The sequence below is a fragment of the Leptonychotes weddellii genome, chromosome 7 (genome assembly GCF_054177405.1).
Source record: "Leptonychotes weddellii isolate Sample4059 chromosome 7, ASM5417740v2, whole genome shotgun sequence".
Lineage (NCBI taxonomy): Eukaryota > Metazoa > Chordata > Mammalia > Carnivora > Phocidae > Leptonychotes > Leptonychotes weddellii.
The window spans coordinates 85,944,026-85,962,337 of NC_138375.1; the positions used below are offsets into that span (position 1 = coordinate 85,944,026).

Genomic DNA, 18,312 nt, shown 5'->3' on the forward strand with positions numbered 1-18,312 from the left:
TTTTTTTTTTTTTTAAGATTTATTTATTTATTTGAGAGAGAGAGAGAGTGCGAGCATGAGCAGGGGGAGGGGCAAAGGAAGAAAGAATCTCAAGCAGACTCACCACTGAGCGCAGAGCCTGACATTGGGCTCGATCCCACCACCCATGAGATCGTGACCTGAGCCAAAACCAAGAGTCGGACCCTCAACTGACTGAGCCACCCAGGCGTCCCCTCACGTTAGGGAGCTTTTAGAGTTATGTTCTACATCAGGACTGTCCTTCACCCCTCTCAGAGGGGAGAAAAGGAGAGATTGTGAGTGGGTGTGTGATGGAAATGTGGTGGCAGACAGAGCCAGATAGGAGAGAAGGTAGTAAATGAAAGTTCTTGGTGAGGACTTTACTTATAAGCTGTAACCATTCCTAGATGGATATTACTGAAAAATTAATCTGACACTGCTTAGAGTCAGAGAAATTAATAATTCATGTTTCTGCTTGTTACAGGGGAACTTATCAAAATTTGTTTGAAAGCCAAACTTCTGTAGGCAGTTATTAAAGAAGTATGTGCTGATCAAATAGTCTCTGAAGTCACTTTTGGGACTGATTCATAACATTTTTAGAGGTGGATGAGGTTAGGTAACTTGTCCAAGATTTTATAGACTGGAATAGATTAAAGTACATGTTTCTTACTGCTAGTCCGCTGCTTTATCTACCTTGCCATGAGAAATAACAGAGTATCTTAAAAGCCACCCAAAAGGTCTTTGGGGCCCTTGATTGATGATCTATGAGGTGGCCTCTAATTCAGACAGCAGAGGAATTAGGTTAGAGGTGATGGATGAGACACAGATGTCGCTGGAACAACACTGGAAGTAAGCAGACAATGCACCGAATGCTTCAGAATTCTGAGTGAAAATTATTTTTGACCTAAAATTCTAGCCCAGCAAAATTATAAATCAAGTATGAAGGTATATTGGAGACGTTTTCATTCCTGCAAAACCTCAAAACTTTTAACTCCTTTAGTTGATATTATTAGTAGCCTATCCAAAATCTTTTCCAACCTTAAGAAAACCCTGATTTTATAACATGGAATTAACTCCCTGACCATTTAACTGAGGAGATAATGTCCTCATACCAAGCTCCAAAAGTGGATCCTGATTAATCTAGGCTGATCAAAGTCATCCCTGTCATTGTCACTTCTGGCAATTGGCTTAAGAGTGAGCATGTGATTCAATTCTAAAAAGGAGAGGGGACAATGATGAGATGCTAGTGAGCATCTGGGCTCCAAAGAAAGAGTCACAGGAAATGCTGGTCCCTTGGGACACTGTCAATTCTGGCTCTGATGCAAGAAAAAGCTGCAGCCGCCCTGTCACTAGCCTGATGATGCAGGAAGAGAGGAAGACAGAGCTGAAGCCCACTCTTCCTCTGAGGTCCCTGTAATGTGAGATTATTTCCATTCTCACTGTTGGCACCCCTGTGAATTCCAGTGTCCGGTCACCTGCAATCAAAAGCACAGAAGGCAGGATGAGAAAATTCTCAGGATGATGGTGAAGGCAGGTGTCAGGACAACAACTGTGCAGCAGGCCTAGGGAGCGACCAGTACCAACGCGCAGGACAAAGGGCTCCAGGAGGAACGATTCCAACAAAGAGAAGTGGAACCAACAGTTCAATCACGTGGAAACATGTCTAGAGAGGTGTTTTACAAAGCTGCTGGAGGGTACAGGGAGAGTCAGATATAGACTCAAATAAAAGAATGGAATGAAAACAAGGCAATTACTGCTTTCAAAAACACAAAAAAACAAAAAAGTTGCGAAAGAAAGAAAATGCCCTTGTCCTCATACCTGGCTCATGATTAAGCAAGAGCTACTGGCAATAACAGTGAAAACTATGACGAGGAATGAGGCAGAAAGAACCTGGAATGAGTACACTGGGAGGTTAAAGCAGGAAAGGCTGAAGATTCCCATCCAGCTCAATGAGAAGCTGGACAGTATTGTGTCAAGACGATGAACCAAGAGATGGGCAGATAAGTGTCTTATTTAGAGATACAGAAGAAAGCAATGAAAGAGTTGAAAGTAGTTGCCTTGGGACTGGATGGGAGGGGGCATGGAGGGAAGGGACAGAAGCAGGGGTCTATGGCCTGTTAGCACGAGCCTTTTAGCATCATTTACTGTTTAAAATTATGTTCATGAATATAAATTTCAATCAATAAGATAAAATGCCAGAACCCTTACAGGTTGGTAGTCAGTTCACGTAAATGCTTATCAATGACCCTTCCCTGCTGGTGAACTCTTGCTTATCCCACTGGATTTTAGCTTATAAATTCCTCCTCTCACTTTGGATGCAGATTAATAGACATGAAACTGCTTCCATGAGAAAATTTATGATGTGTTTTTCAAGACTTCACGGTGGTGAAAGGCAAGGATTGCCTAACATTACATTTATCTCAGGTCCAGGGCTTTGTTTTATTTGGGCCAGTCGCCTGATTTCTTTTTCAGGTCCATCTTTATTACTTTTCCAAAATAAAATTTGGACTCTGGAGTGTCTTGGGTAATGGATTTTCCATTGTAACACACAAACTGTGTAAACCATCACTGGCCCACAGGTTGGGAGCTTAAAAAAATTACTACTGAACAGGAAAATAAAATTATACTAAAATTGACTATATTACTTACAGCACTTGAATTTATTTCTGTTGGCTAATGATGTTCTTTTTCACGAAACATCTCATTCCTCTGACAGTGGTGCAGGGTGGGAAGGCTAGGAAAAATAGTGTAGATCCCACATACCAGTTCTAGCAGAGTAGGATAGAACCTGCAAGCAGATTCTATGATTCTAGGCTCAGTTCAGCCCCCACCCAGGTGGCCCACATGGGCAAGCCACTTGACCTGACATTCAGTTTCCTTGTCAAGTTAAGATAAAACATATGTCCAGTATTGAACACTGGGGATGAGATTTCGGGAAATACATCAGACATTTTTAAAGATGACTAATATACTTGACTCTTAGGGCATCTTTCCTGAGATGAATCTAAGAGTAAAACCTACACGTCCCCCCTGACCCCATCTTCTTCTTGTAGAAAAATGAGGTAAAGAAAGACCAGAGAAGCACTCAGAGATGGCAAAGATAAATGTAAATTCTACCTGACCCTAAGCTTAGAGAAAATGAATTCAGACAAATGTCATTTAAAATCAACATTCACAGCTTTTATTTTTAATAAGCAATAAGTTCATGTATTCATGAATTTTGAGTTATCAAACATGAAAACCAACAACAGTCTAGTTGTACTTACTGCAAGCGTATTTCATACCTGGATCCTTTTTGCTTTCATCCTCATTGACCAAGAATCCCATGTGGTAATTTCCCACCTGTTGTAAGTAACTTTTTTCTAATTCACAAACGGGTGGATAATGGGTGACAAACAGGGTTAAGGATTTCACCTAAAGCAGTAAGACATGACAAACGTTACTTTATTTTTATATTTATTTATTTTTAAAGATTTTATTTATTTGTCAGAGACAGAGACAGAGAGAGAGAGAGCGCACAAGCAGGGCGAGTGGGAGAGGGAGAAGCAGGCTTCCGGCAGAGCAGGGAGCCCGATGTGGGACTCGATCCCAGGACCCTGGGGTCACGACCCGAGCCGAAGGCAGACGTTTAACTGACCGAGCCACTCAGGTGTCCCCGTTATTTTATTTTTAAATTTTACTTTATCAATTTGGCCCATTATTGGGGATGCTAAATTTGCTTATTTGATTTAAGTGAGTGCCCAGAAGATTTCTCTACTATACCGACACCTATCTCCTTTGTAATTAATAACTTGTGGAGTAATACTTTGAGATTGTGTGAATATCCTTTTTTCCAACAATCTTTCATCTCAAAGTTTTGCCATCTATAGATCATCATTGCCTGATGATATGGTGACTAGTAAATGCTGATTTAAAAAAATTCTCTTGGTATTTATTAGTTGGCATTCTGTAAAGAAGAGCTTTCTTTTCTCCCCACCCTACCGCCACCATTTTAAAATTTATTTTTGTTTTGTTAGTATTAATATGCATTTACGGATTCTTTAATAAGCATTATTTTAAAGCACACATTATTATGTATTCTAGAAATCCCTAATTTCTTAAATCTTAAAAGAAGCTAACACCAAATCTTGGTCTAAAAATTAGCAGAAGGGGTGCCTGGGTGGCTCAGTCAGTTAAGCAGCTGACTCTTGATTTCAGCTCAGGTCATGATCTCGGGGTCCTGGGATCAAGCCCTGCATTGAGATCCATGCTCAGCGGGGAGTCTGCTTGAGGAATCTCTCTCTGCCCCTCCCCCCCCACCGCTCGCACATTCTTTCTCAAATAAATAAATCTTAAAAAAAAAAAAGATAAAAATCAGCAGAAGGGGATAATTAAATCAAAGAACTTCAGTTTTGATTCATCTGCCATTCACCTCATTAAAAGTCAGAACATGTGCCTTCTCTCGTATAACAATTACAATAAACTTATTAAGGCAGGATTTCTTTGATGAGCTGCTCTTAGAATCTGCCCTGAAGTATCTTTGGACCAGCTGTCTCTGGGATGCCCCTTCCCTGAGCTGACAGGCATTTCTTGCCAGAAGACCTAAGGGTTTGGGTCACAACACTGCTCTCCTCAAAACCATTTTCAGCTTGCAGCTGCAACACAGAGCCTCCCCATTCCTCCTCTCTGCTCTCTCTTCCCTATTCCAGCAATCAAAAGACACCATGAAAATACAGATTTTCATCCATAAAAAGGGTAGAGATTCTTTGCTCCTGAAGAATCTTCTTCAATGACTTACCTCTAACATAAATTTTATCTAAAAATAACACTTTCTTCATTAACATTTAAAACATCAAAAAACTGCTATAGAAGCAATGAGAACAGAAGTGACAAATTTAATTCTGTCATAATTTGTTCCTGAGGGTTCTTAGAGGAATCTTTAAAATATCACCAAACTGCTTTTGGCAGTCAGCCTCCAACATGGCCCCAAAGTTCTTTACCTCCCAATGTTCGTGCTCTTGAGCAGCCTCTTCCCATAATGAATCAAGGCTGGCCCTTGTGCTCAACAGAGTAAGATGGTAGTGACAGTGTGTGGCTTGTGAAGCTAGGTCATAAAATGCAGAAAATAATTTGGCCTCTTAGAATGCTTCTTCTGGGGGAAGCCAGAAGCCACTCAATATTCAAACAGCTCTATGGAGAGGTTCACAGGGAAAGGAAGTGAGAGCCCTGGCCAACCACCAGCACTGATTTGCCCCAGCGAGTGAGCCGCATTGGAAAGGGTCCTCCAGCCCCAGTCAGGCCTTCAGATGAAGGCAGCTCTGGCTGACAACTTGACTGCAACCTCAGGAGAGAGCCTGAGTCAAAATCACTCAGCTAAGGTGCTCCCAAATTCCTTAACTCCAGACACCATGAGAGATACAACAGATGATTATTGTTGTTTTAAGCCACTTAGTCTTGGGGTCATTTGTTATGCAGTCATAGTAACTGACATGCAGCTCTAGAGTAGGAACAATGAAATCAAGCTCAGAGGTGGCAAATTCAGTCTGTCGTAATTCGTTCCTAAAGGCTCTTATGTCAATGTTTAAAATGTGTTTCGGAGGCAGTGACAGGACTTTCCTGAACCTGTGATATGCAGTCTCTACAATAATTAAAGAGACATTCCTGAGCTCTACCTTTTTGCAAGTAAAGAATTTTTTTTAAAGAAAAATTAAAAGTATTTATTTTAAAGTAGAAAACATGCCATCATTAACTATGTAATCTAACTAAATGTTCAAACACAAAACTGAGACCCACATAAGTTTAAACAAAAGGGGAGTTATTTTTGCATCCTGTGCTGTGCGAAGAAATAGGAGTAAAAAATATGCTTTTATTGGTTATGTAAGGAAGAGAAAAAGAAATGAAAATGGAGGAAAGACACAAAGGAAAGAGTTTAAAAAGTGGAGAACAAAATACAGAAAGAAAAACCAAAGAACCAACAAGGTTCAGGGCAGGTGCCAAGGAGAGACAGAAGGGGAGAGACCAGAATGAACAAAGAGAGAGAGCATTAATAAAGGGGAGAGTTTGATGGACAGGGATGGAGCGTTTAACACAAACAAAACTTCACAACAAGATGCTCAGAACTGCAATCTGGAAAAAACAGATGTGCATTAAAAGAGTGAAAGAGAAAGACACAAAGACATGACATTAAAGGCCGACTATCAAGGTCCTGTAGGATATTGCTGAAAAAAGGATTTCATAGGTAAAAATGGCTCTATCTCCTTTTTGTTCTTTCCTTAAGGACTGGTTGCACGTTGGGTGAGGGGGTGTCCCTGCTTTTGATTTAGAGTTTGCCAAGGAAAATAAGAAACAGTTCTGGGGGGGAAAATATTACCAGAGAGGCCTTTATCCTACTGACCAGGCTTATTTTGCTTCAGCAAAAGCAAAGAAGACACATCAACAAATTACAGACATGATGTAGGGCCAATCCATCTAAGTTCAATGTATAGTGTTTTAATGGTCAATTGCAGGTGTAGGGTCCCTTATAATATTAAAGATAATTTTGAACATTTAGAAGCTGAGGCCAGAAAAATAATTTGTATACTATGCACCATTCACATACAAAAAGGTGTGTAAGATACTCACATCTCTAATAAAATGCTCAAGTGTAGCATAAGCAATGGCGATTCCATCATGGGTGCTTGTCCCTCTTCCCAATTCATCCAAGATAACCAAGGACTGGGATGTTGCTTGTCTTATTATTTCTGCTGTGTCAGTCAGCTCTTCCATAAAGGTACTCTGTCCTTTATATATATTATCTGCAGCACCCATCCTACAAATAAGATGAAGACACCTTGATTTTTTCCTCTGAATTTTATTATTAGGAAGCCAAGTATTACTTTATGAACAATAAAGGATCCCTGAGGGTCTATATACTTTATGCCAATAATAGCTGAAATCATATTAAACAAAAATAAACATGTGTTGGATATAGAAGAGTGCCTAACATCAAACTGCAACCTGTAGAAACATTGTGGATAGAGTCTGAGGTATTGGACAGAGCTTCCAAAAAGTAGGGAAACCTCTGACCCTACCTTCTGAGCAATCATTCCAAACCAAAGTTTTGGTATTCCCAAGGGAAAATATTGCCTCTCTGTGTTTAAAAAAATCCGTAAGTACTAGAAAATTATAGAATTAAAGGGTTTTTTTCCTAGTATTTCCTAAAGAAGATTCCACAGTGTATTACAAATTATAGTATCATGTTGAAATAATTTATTTAAATAAGCTAAAATTTTTACTAGGATCATAAATGTTTAGTAATCTCAGACACCTAAAACAGGTTCCTAAAGTGGACTTCATGGAACACAGTTCTTAAGAGATGTCAAGAAATGGGTGCAAAAGATATAAGGGTTTCTTTCCTGTAAGATTTCCATGATCCTTTAATATTATACTACACATTATGTATTTTCTAGAGAAGATCTACTATACAGCATTTCTCTAACTCACTTAACTGTGGACCCCTAAAACTCCCAGAGCACCTTGTGGCAATAATGGTCTACAGAACGTATTTGGGGAAATGTCTATTTAGTCCAAAAGGATTCTGGAAGAAAAAAAAAAAAAAGTGTGTGTGGGGGAGAATCATTAAGCAATACTCACTCAAGGTCATGCAGTTAATAGCAAAACTTAGAATTCAGGTTTTCGACCCGCTAACCAGCTTTGTGAGTTCTGGTTAACTATTTTCTTAGCAAAATACCTACACATCGATGTAATTTTGCTCTAATAGTTCACCTGTGACCTACAGCAGCATAATATACCTTTTCTTTCTGGAGAAACTCATGGTGAAATCCAGCCTTAACCATCCCCGGGCTGGAGCCTTGTACTGGCCAGGGAAGATGGAGTACATTGTTTTTCCCACAGATTGGTAGACCCTTAGGAGAACTGCTCCAGGAATCAGTGTCATTTAGAAACTGTATGTAACTCCATCTAGGATAACTCTACCATAGATGGGATTATTAAAGAAAGTGCTTTAATTTTATCCACTTTAAAATCAATAACTTTAAAACATAATTTCTGAAATGTTGTTAACTTATGAGCATTCTGGTTACTTCCTTAAAGTTCAAATACTATTATTTATATCAATTTCCAGTGTTTAATAATATTTCTCCCCACCACAAAGGTTAAACTTTCCTATCTCTGAAACCATTCTGAATTCTCTAGAATCCTAATGTTTGACCCCCATTAAACATGGTTGCTTTTACTCCCTACAGGTTGCAAGCTGACAAAAAAGAATGACTCTTTAGCTGATAACAAAGTGCTCTGATAAGGCAAATGTTGGGGGGGAAGGGTCTTTGATTCTCAAGAATTAGAATAATAAGCAAGCACTAAATAAGATTTTGATACAATAGTTTAAGTACTATACTTAAGTGTTTTCTAGAAATAGTAGGGTAACACAGCGGTCTGGCTAGAAATTTCATGAACTGTAGGATGCTCTTGGGAAGTTATTTTTAGGCAGATACACACATACATATATAAAACATTTAGAATATGACAAGGGAGAGATTTCTAATCAGTAAGGGAGGAAAGGATGAATGATCAGTCCACAAAAAACATGCCAGCTAGTTGGTTATCTTGAAAACAAAACAAAACAAATGTGCCCCTACTCAAACCATATTCCAAAATAAAATTATATGGATTTAAAAGCTTAATGTAAAAAAAGAAACCATAAACATACCAAGAGGTATAAATGAAATTTAATCTCTGGATAGGCAGATGGGTGGCGTTATAAACTTAGCACCAAAACATGTGTACAGCAAAAAACACATAGGAAAAAGTTAAAGGCAAACCACAAACTGACACAAATAGTTGCAACATGTATAAAAAAGGGTTAATATTCCTAAAACAAATATTCTCATAAAGCAAAACAAAATGGTGAACATTCCAACAGAGACAGGAAAAGGACAGGAAGAATCAATTCACACTCACAAAAACTCATGAAAATATTCATATATTATGCAAGTTCAGACAGGAATAAAATGCTGCTTTATATATATCAATTAGCAAAGAGATGAAAAAGAATGATGACATCTACCACTGTCGAGAGTGTAGGGAAAAGGGTATTCTTATGTGAGACTGAGAGTTGTTACAGTCACCCAAAATGCAATTTAGTGATGTCTGTCAGAAGTCTTTCATAACCCGTAAATTTTACTCTAGGAATTAACACTATGGAAATTATCGCAGAGGTACGAAAAATGCATGTACAAATATATTCCTTAATGTTGTCCAGTGAAAAACTGGAAAAATCAAATGCCTAAAAAAAAAGAGAGAGAGAGCAATAATACTATGATGGAAAACTCTGCAACCAGTAGAACTGGCATGTTTGAATTTATGACATTGGAAAATGGTCACAACATACCTTATGTGAAAACACTAGGTCACCAGAAAGTGTCTAGATTTAGTGGAGGGATCTGCTAGGGCAAGAGGCCTGCCCGACTGCTGAGGAAGCACATGCCAGTGCTAAGAACACCTGAGGTAGTGTTCCATTGAGACACTTGGACAGCATCCAAAATTAAAGTCTGAGAAGAGCTGAGGAAAACCGACAGGAGGAAAGAGAAGAACTGAGAACAACCAACAAAACAACGACCACAGAGGAAATGAATAAAAGTATAATTCACTAAACAGAATTAAAACAAACAAAACCTCTATTTGGTGTCCTCAGAGAGATTAAGAACACTGCAGCCTTAAAATAAAACAGCCTGCCAAAAAAAGGAACAGCTGGAGAACAAAAACTCTTGTAAATTAAAAATATGATGACTGAAAAAATTCACTGTATAGGAGGGATTAAAATTAGATCCTGTGGAGGACCAAGATTTTAATCTGAAAGATAAATTCAAAGAAATCTCTGAGCCCAGTAAACAGATCAAGAAATGAAAAATACACACAAATAATTTTAACACAGCCAGTTCCTGAGGGTTTAAAGCCCACCCAATAGGAAGTGCAGAAGGCAGACAGACAGTCGTATCATACACTGAAATAAGATACGCATCTTCAAATGGAAAGCTTCCACAAAATGACAAGAGTAATAAGACAAGACTTACACCTAGAAACATACAGGTAAAATTTTAGAAATGACAGAAATTTTTTTAAAACTCCTCAACACTTCAGAGAGAGAAAAAAACATTCCTAACAAAAGGATGAGAATAAGATGCCATCAAACTGCTTATCTATAATCAATGCCAAACTAGAAGATAAGGGAGCAATTCCTTTACATTTAAAATCTGGGAGTTTATATTCATTTAAACTTGCAAAACAGATAGGAAGACAAAATAAAGCTTATTTTAGACTTTCAAGAACTCAGAAAATTTGCCACCGTGAGTCCTCATGAATAAACTGCTCAAAGACAGAGAGAGACCAAAAAGGGAAAAGAGCATTCGAGAGGAAAACACGAGATACAGGGAATAAGAGAAGCAAAAAAAGCTAGAAAGAAATGAGAATTTTAGACTGGGATGCTTAGGAGGGGCTCCTCTGACAGTCTAACACCTTAAGGATTACATACTTTTTAAGCTTTCAAGTGAATGTGGATGTAACATATACACAAATCCTAATAACATAAATGCTGATTTTTGGGTCCTTCCATTTGTAAACTAGCCTATGAAAAAGAATGAGATAATTACAGCAGGACAGATGTTGAGAGCTTTTGGAAAGGTAAAGGTAAGAACAGTTTTAAAATTAGGAAAGCTCATGGAATGATAAATGATTTCTTTGTATTTGTAGCCAGTTCAACAGCTACTGTCTAAAGTAAATCCATCTAAAACTAGAGTGAGGAATATTTTACAGACGTTGTAAGGTTAACTACCAGCAGAACAAAGGTGGGACCCCTCGGAGCGATTGCTTTGAGTGCAAAGGGCTAGGGTTCGGTGCCAGAGGGCCTAGGGGGTTGGGGGGAGCCTTTCAGTTTTCAATTGTGCGCCCCCTGTACTGTTTGAGTTCCCTCCTATTGTGACAGGCATTACTTCTGTAATCATAGTTTTTAAAAAAATGTTATGTCGTTTTTATTAAAAACTACCTGTGCAGAAAAAAATATAGAAGGTTATCAACATGTTTAGAGTTATTGTCTCAGGGTGGGAGAATTACTGGTCATTTGGTGACCCTTTCTCTTCCTCCAAACACCTAGCAAAACATCTGGTACAAGGATGGAGAATGATAAAAGAATATTAAATAATGTCTTCTTTTCTAACTCCAGGGATTAAGACATTGTAGGCAACAGTGGCCTAACATGGCTGCTAACAAGATTCTACGCTTTTTAAATGTTCATTTCATTACCATCATTGAGGTATCTTTAGGAATCAGTTCAAAATAAAATATAGAGTCAATAATTATAGATAAATGTATACATAAAAGTTGGTAATTTAAGCTTACATTTAAAGAAGCCAGTCACATTTTATACAATAGAGATGTTCAGAAAGGCTGAGTTTTAGTCACTAGAAATAGGTGAATTCTTATTTTAGGCCTTAGGCCTTGAACTCGAACTCTCTATATATCTATCTCTTGGCATTAAAAAATTAGCTGTCACATTGAAAAAGGAAGTTCTGGCCTAGAAGATGGAGTGAAAACTTTTAAAAAGTCGTGCAATTTATAAATTATGTAATGTAGCTAATATGGTAGAAAAGTAATAACTTGAGGGAAGAGACCAGTGCTCTAGTCCTGGCTTGGCCACTAAGTACCGTGTCATCTTAGTCAAGTTAGGTAACTTTCCTGTGTGGTCCTAGCTTCTTCATCTGTGCAATGGGGAGGTTGGAATAGTAAACCTCTAAGGGCCCATCCTCTTCTCAAGTCCCATGGTTTTCACGAATGTGTTCATTTATGCTCATACTGGCATAGCAAAAAGTCCACTAGATTAAGTTTCACATCCTGAATATCAATATCAACTTATTTAACTTGGGCAAATCCTTTAATTGAAACTTAAGTTTTCAATTAGTTATTCCTCATAGTGGCTGAAGCTCAAATGTGATAACACACGTGAGAAAGAGTGAGCATTTTACTGTGTTCTGGGCACCCACCTGAGTGTTACACCTGCATTGTTTCACTGATTCCTGACACCACATGAGATAAAACTTCATCCTCATTTGCAGCTGAGGAAACAGGTTTAGTGACCAAAAGGCTAGTCAGTCATGGAGTCAGGATTCAAACCCAGGTCCGTCTGATGCCAGAACGTACACTCTGATCTCCTTACTGTACACGCTGTAAAAGGCTGGAAGTATGTGTGGTAGACACACAACAAAGTGACCACAATGAACTCTGCATTCTGGTGTTCACCCCCTTGTACCATTCCACCTCCCCTGAGTGTGGGTGGGACCTGTGACTTGCTTTCAACCAACAATACAGCCAAAGTGATGGGATTTTACTCCCTAGATCATCTGATGTTATGTGAGACTATGTCTTGCTACAGACTGATGCTACAGACTTTCTCCCTAGCTGGCTTTGAAGAAGCATGCTGCCATACCGTGAGAGGACCATGTGAAAAGGATCTGTGAGTGGTATCTAGGAGCTGAGAGCAGTCCCTAGCCAACAGCCAGCAAGAAAGCAGGGAGCTCAGTCCTATTATCTCAAGGTGATGGTTTCTGCCAACAACCTGAATGAGCCTGTAAATGGATCCATCCCCAGTTCAGCTTCCAGATGAGAACTCTGCTCAGGACCCACCTAAACCATGCCTGGACTCATAAACCACAGAAACTCTGAAATAATACGCTGTTTCTTTTAGCTGCTGAATTTGTGACAATTTGTTACACAACACAGAAAACTAATTCTTTAGTTTAGAAACCTTTACTCTGTAAGTATGAAAAATGAGAATTTGGTGTTCTCTTTGGATTCTTCTAGCCCTCTTAATCTACAATATCCAGTCCTTAGTACTCTCCTTTCAATCCCACTGACGTTTCACTAATTTATGTTCTTTGATCCGAGTTATTCCGATAACCTAACTTTTCTATCTTCACTTTCTCTAACAGCTAGTCTATTTTTCACCTTACCAGAAGACTCCTATTTTAAAATCAACTGAGTCATGTTGAAATAAGTATAGTAAGTCAGTCACAGAACGACAAATACTGCCTGACTCCACTTATGTGAGTTCTCTAAAATAAACAAACTTGGGGCACCTGGGTGGCTCAGTCGGTTAAGCAGCTGCTTTCAGCTCAGGTCATGATCCTGGGGTCCTGGGATCGAGCCCCACATCGGGCTCCCTGCTCGGTGGGGAGTCTGCTTCTCCCTCTAACCTTGCCCCTTCTCGTGCTCTCTTCTCAAATAAATTTTTAAAAAATCTTAAAATAAATGAACTCATAGAAACAGAGAGTAGAATGGTGGCTGCCAAGGGCTGATTTTGGGGTGGGGAGAGAATGGGAATTGCAAATCAACAGGCATACAGTTTCGATTATGCAACTTGAGTAAGTGCTAGAGATCTGCTGCACAACACTGTTCCTGTAGTCAACAAAAATGCACTGTACACTTAAAAACTTGTTAAGAGGGTAGATTTCCTGTTAACTATTCTTACCACAATAAAAAAATTTTTTTGAGATCTATAATAAAAGAAAAATAAGAAGGTGTCTCAAACTAGACAACAGCTTTTTCTGCAATGTCAGTTAACAGTTGATATTGCATGAATGAATTTAAAAGTTTAGATGTACTTTTTTTCTAATCTTACTACTAATTATTGAGTTTAATCACTGACAACTGCTGCATATACATACAGACTGAATCCTATCCAAGAGGCAGCAGGACACGATGGTTAAGTGCACGAGTCCCAGTGTGCTGTGTTTCAGTTTCCCCATCTGTAAACAGGGACAATAATAGTGCCTGCTTTTCTACTTCTTATGATGGTTATGAGACATAAATAAGTTAATATTTATAATTTAAACAAAACAAAACAAACTTACAAGGGTTTCCTAAAGCCTGGAAAATAAAACCCTAAATTCCTAGCATGGTTCACAAGGCCTTCTGAGTCTCTGTCCCTAAACCTCTCTCCAATCTCTTCTCCTTCTCAAACCCAACCCAAATGAGTCAAGAGTAAACAACAATGTGAATGTCCAAAGTTAAAGGTAACAGAGGACTGATTGATCATTTGTGGCAAAAGTTGCAAGGAGTGAGAAGATTTAAACTTATGTTCTCTTTTGTGCTTCCCTATAAATTAGGGTTATCCTGTACACTGTTGCTGAGTTTATTCTAAAATTACAATGTATAAATCTGAGGAACATGAGAGAAACTTCAGTTTTTAATGGATATAAAAATTAATGTTTAATATTTTCATGGGAAGCTTATTGCAATAATACGGTACCCGGTAATTTAAAACTAGCATGTAATCTCAACAGTATTTACCTGTATTTTCCACTCAGTTTAAAGACACTGCATTTAAAAGAGTAATTCCAATTTTCACTTTTCACGATAACCTACTTAATGTAAAAACGCTTTTCCTATGCTAAATTTTTAGTGGTAAAGTCAAACTCATGCTGATGAAGTATAATTTTTAAAAATGCTATTTACTTTCTGCTTATCCAAACTACCCTTGCTAATGTCTTCAAGGCCTTCCTGACAAGACTAACACATCGCCCATTCTCCATCCTGACCTTCTTAGATTTTCTCACTGATGACCACCAATTGTTCTCTAATGATCTTAGCACCAAAGCCCTGATAGCCTCTCAGTCACCTCAGACTCCACGCTGAGCGCAGGAGCCCAACGTGGGATGGATTCCATGACTGTGAGATCATGACCTGAGCCAAAATCTGGAGTCAGACGCTTAACTCACTGCGCCACCCAGGCGCCCCTCTCAGTCACCTTTTATCCAAAGCCCTTGCTGCTCTCACTGAATCTGTCCTACAGGATCTGTCTGCCTAGATGAGCTACAGACACCAAAAGATGATTGCCCTAGACAGACTTACTTTCCCTTCCCCTGGTTTTTTTTTTTCTTTCTGTGTTCACATTCCCTACAGAGAACTGGGTCATTTCTTTCTCCAATGGTTCCTTCCACTTTGATAGGTTAGAACCTGTATGATAGCAAAGAATTTCCCATTAGCAAGCCAAGAGAGTCAAAAAAAAGTCTTATTGCTGGCCAACTTGGTAGTAATCATTTTATACTCTCATTTTACAGATGTGGGAAAACACTTCAAACATCAAGTCACTTTCCCAAGGTGACACGGTGAATTTGTGGCAGGGAAGAAAAAAAATACACAGGCCTTCAGGTTCCCAGCTTGCAGCTGAATTACCCCAACGTGCCTCATGGTATTACTGGGTTTCTGCCCTTAAGGACAGCAGACCAAATTTCAGGGGATCTTAGATGTACTTTTATTATACAATGGTCCTAACTCTGCCATTCGGCCAGTGCAATATCAACCGCATATCTTTTTAGCTGTTAAATCCCTTGATCAAATGAAATTTCGCAGAGAAACTCACTACAGATTAAATAAAAGGCATGCTGATTTGGTCACGACATAGCATTATTAGGTCCCCTTTCTTCATCCAGAGGGGGCTCTGGGGGACTCTAAACACCGTGTACAACAGTTTGAAAGCCATTGCCTTAGCAGGCAACACATTTTCTATTACAATTCTATTTTTCCACAGCACATGATGAGAAAGGAACAGTGCTGCCCAGATGACCCGAAGAAAGGCCAACTTGTTCTCCAGTCACTGAGGCAACTAGGGAAGCGTATGCTTCTGACTCTGCGAAATGTTTACTGATAAAAATATTTTCTGCTAACTTCCCTTAAGAAATATAGTTTATTTTTCCAATAAATTTCAGCAGTATAATGATTCTGATGGACACAGAATTTTATAACTGAACACATTTTCCTTTTCACCTTGGTTACTAATAACTGAATAACATCTTATAATAACAAATAGCAACTCTCACTTTCTTATTTTTCTATCCTTACTATCTTACATTTCTCTCCTTATTTTCTCTTTATTCCAGGGTCTTTAGATACCATTCTACTCTCTTATTATCCTGCTATATTGTACATATCCCAAGTAAAGCACCAAAAATAAGTTTTTGAAGCAAGACATTATAAATTAATTAAAATTTTTATAACTTTTTATTACTTCAACAAGCACTTTACAAGACACAATACTGGACAATGATTCTGAAGTTTTTCAAGTGTCAAAATATGTTAGAGATTTAAGGAATTCCAGAACACATGTAATTATTATTCTGTCAGTATTTATATTCAAAAGTAATAAAAAAATGCATTCTTTAAGTTTCATCTTAGAGTTAGTTTGCTCTGAGTAGACAGGTTACAGTTATGTGATTAAGGAAAAAAAAATCACTCTGATATTTTTAGGAGTGGCAGTTGACTAATCTTTCTAATCCCCTACTCCCTCCTCGCCTATAACCCTTATATAGGTCAACAAAGCTTAATAAAGCATTAATGGAAAAAAGAAATTAATAGTTTTTAAAATCAGTTTCTAAAATAAAGAACACTTACATGAAAATTTGAACAAGAGTTTGTTTTTATGAGGTCTTGATATTTTAAGATAACATTCTAGATATTTTTCAATTGTAGCTAACAGGGTAGGCCTCTGTCCCCTCAAATCACAATTTCTGGGACTTATATGCTAGCATGAGGGAGAAGTACTGCAATTAACAAAGAAAAATGATTTTTCATATTGAATGATCAATACTGGAGCTCAAATATCAAAATTACTGAATAGACGCAGTAATTATTGTATTGCATTAGGATTTCTGGACATATCTGAGTGCTTCAAAACTTGTGGTAAAAATATATATAAATAAAATTTACCACTTAACATTTTTCAGGTATACAATTCAGTGGCATGAATAAGCACATTCAAATGTTGTGCAGCCATCGCCACGATCCATTACCAGATCTTTTCATCATCCCAAAAAAGAAATTCTGTACTCATTAAAAAACAAACTCCATATTCTCTCCTTCCCGCCAGCCCATTTGTAACCTCTATTCTGTTTTCTGTCCCTATGAATTTTACTATTCTAGCTTCCTCATGCAAGTGGAATGCCTCATTTGTCCTCTAAGTGCTCTGTATAGGAGGAGGACTTTTATATTAGCTTATTTTGCCTTCTTTTTGAAATTGAAGATGTTTTCCTATTTACTTCACTTTGTTAAAAAGTTAACAGAATTCTGCAGAGTATACATGTCTAAGCTTCTGATTTTTTGAATATTATGTAAATGTACACAAGGAAAATAATCTCCTAAATAACAGTGTACTCCAACTTTTGGGGGGAGGGTGGTATAAGAAAGAAAAATTTAAAAATTACAGTCCAAGAAAAGAAAAAGCTGCAAAAGGATACCAATTACTACAAGATGTGTAGATACAGGAGAGTACTTAAAAGGCATTAAAAAAAAAATCTGTTGCATTTAATTAAACATAAACATTAACCCAGAAATGGAATGAAGTCACCAATGATTTACCACTACGTTGTATGCATTTTAAAAAGAGCCTGAAAAGCCAAATACCTAAACAATGATTTCCAGGTAACAGAATTACAGGTGATTTAAATTTCTTCCTTTTTTTGAGCTCTTCTATTTTTCAATTAGCAATAATCGCGCCTCGAATAAACCTCATTGGCTACGATAGTGCCACTGCGCAAAGCTTGAGCTCTTCTATTTTTAAATTTTGCACAGTGAACAAGCATTACATGTTATTTTTAAGAATCACAAATGATACATTTAAGAACACTTTATTGTATCATTACTTTAAGACAATGGAAAAAGAAGGTAATTACCAGGTTAAATAAGCAGCTTTCTTCCAGCAACATTGAAAACACTTTATTAGCAGCAATAAAATTATTATTAAAGGCAAGAAAAAAGTTTCTTTCTTTCATATAATTGTTTCTACTAACAGTTGCAATCAGATCACACTACAGTATTTAAAATTAATTTATAAAAGCTATAACACTGAACTGCATATACAACCAAGCAAAAAATACTGTTAGCAATCTTTCAATTTCAATGGAAACGTTGCTGAGAATCAAGACAGCAATCCAGGAAAATGCCAAACTTGTGTTGGCTCTCATGAAACCATGTTCACTGGAAACATCTACAAACACATGCAGGCCACTTACGAAGGACATGGGCATTTTCCTATCAAAGGGAACCCAGGATGTGCTGACTGGGCAAACTATTCTCTAACACATCTACTAGTCCACTCTGTGGAATGTCCCAAGAATTTCAAAGGAAAATAATTAACAAGAGCAAATGTTCTTTCCCAACCTTAACTGTATCTGTGAAAGCCACAAATAATTAAGGCCATCAAAAGAAAGATAAGATTAATCAGTCATCAGGAATAAGATTAATCAGATTAATTAGTAAGATTAATAGAGGGGAACCTGACACAACCAGAGGGAT

The 18,312-nt window shown here is 37.8% G+C and overlaps 1 protein-coding gene and 1 pseudogene across 5 annotated transcripts in view; both read right to left on the reverse strand.

The window, feature by feature from the left end:
• The window catches only part of MSH3 (mutS homolog 3), a 183,871-nt gene that overhangs the window by 16,196 nt on the left and 149,363 nt on the right, over window positions 1–18,312 (reverse strand). For all 5 annotated transcript variants that reach the window (XM_081826656.1, XM_081826657.1, XM_081826655.1 and 2 more), the window contains 2 exons: window positions 6,598–6,784; window positions 3,282–3,411 (listed from right to left, as the gene is read on the reverse strand). In XM_081826656.1, coding sequence (XP_081682782.1) covers window positions 3,282–3,411; window positions 6,598–6,784 — 317 coding nt within the window. The remainder of the gene's footprint in view (window positions 1–3,281; window positions 3,412–6,597; window positions 6,785–18,312) is intronic.
• On the reverse strand, window positions 17,486–17,559 carry LOC115937341 (U4 spliceosomal RNA; annotated as a pseudogene).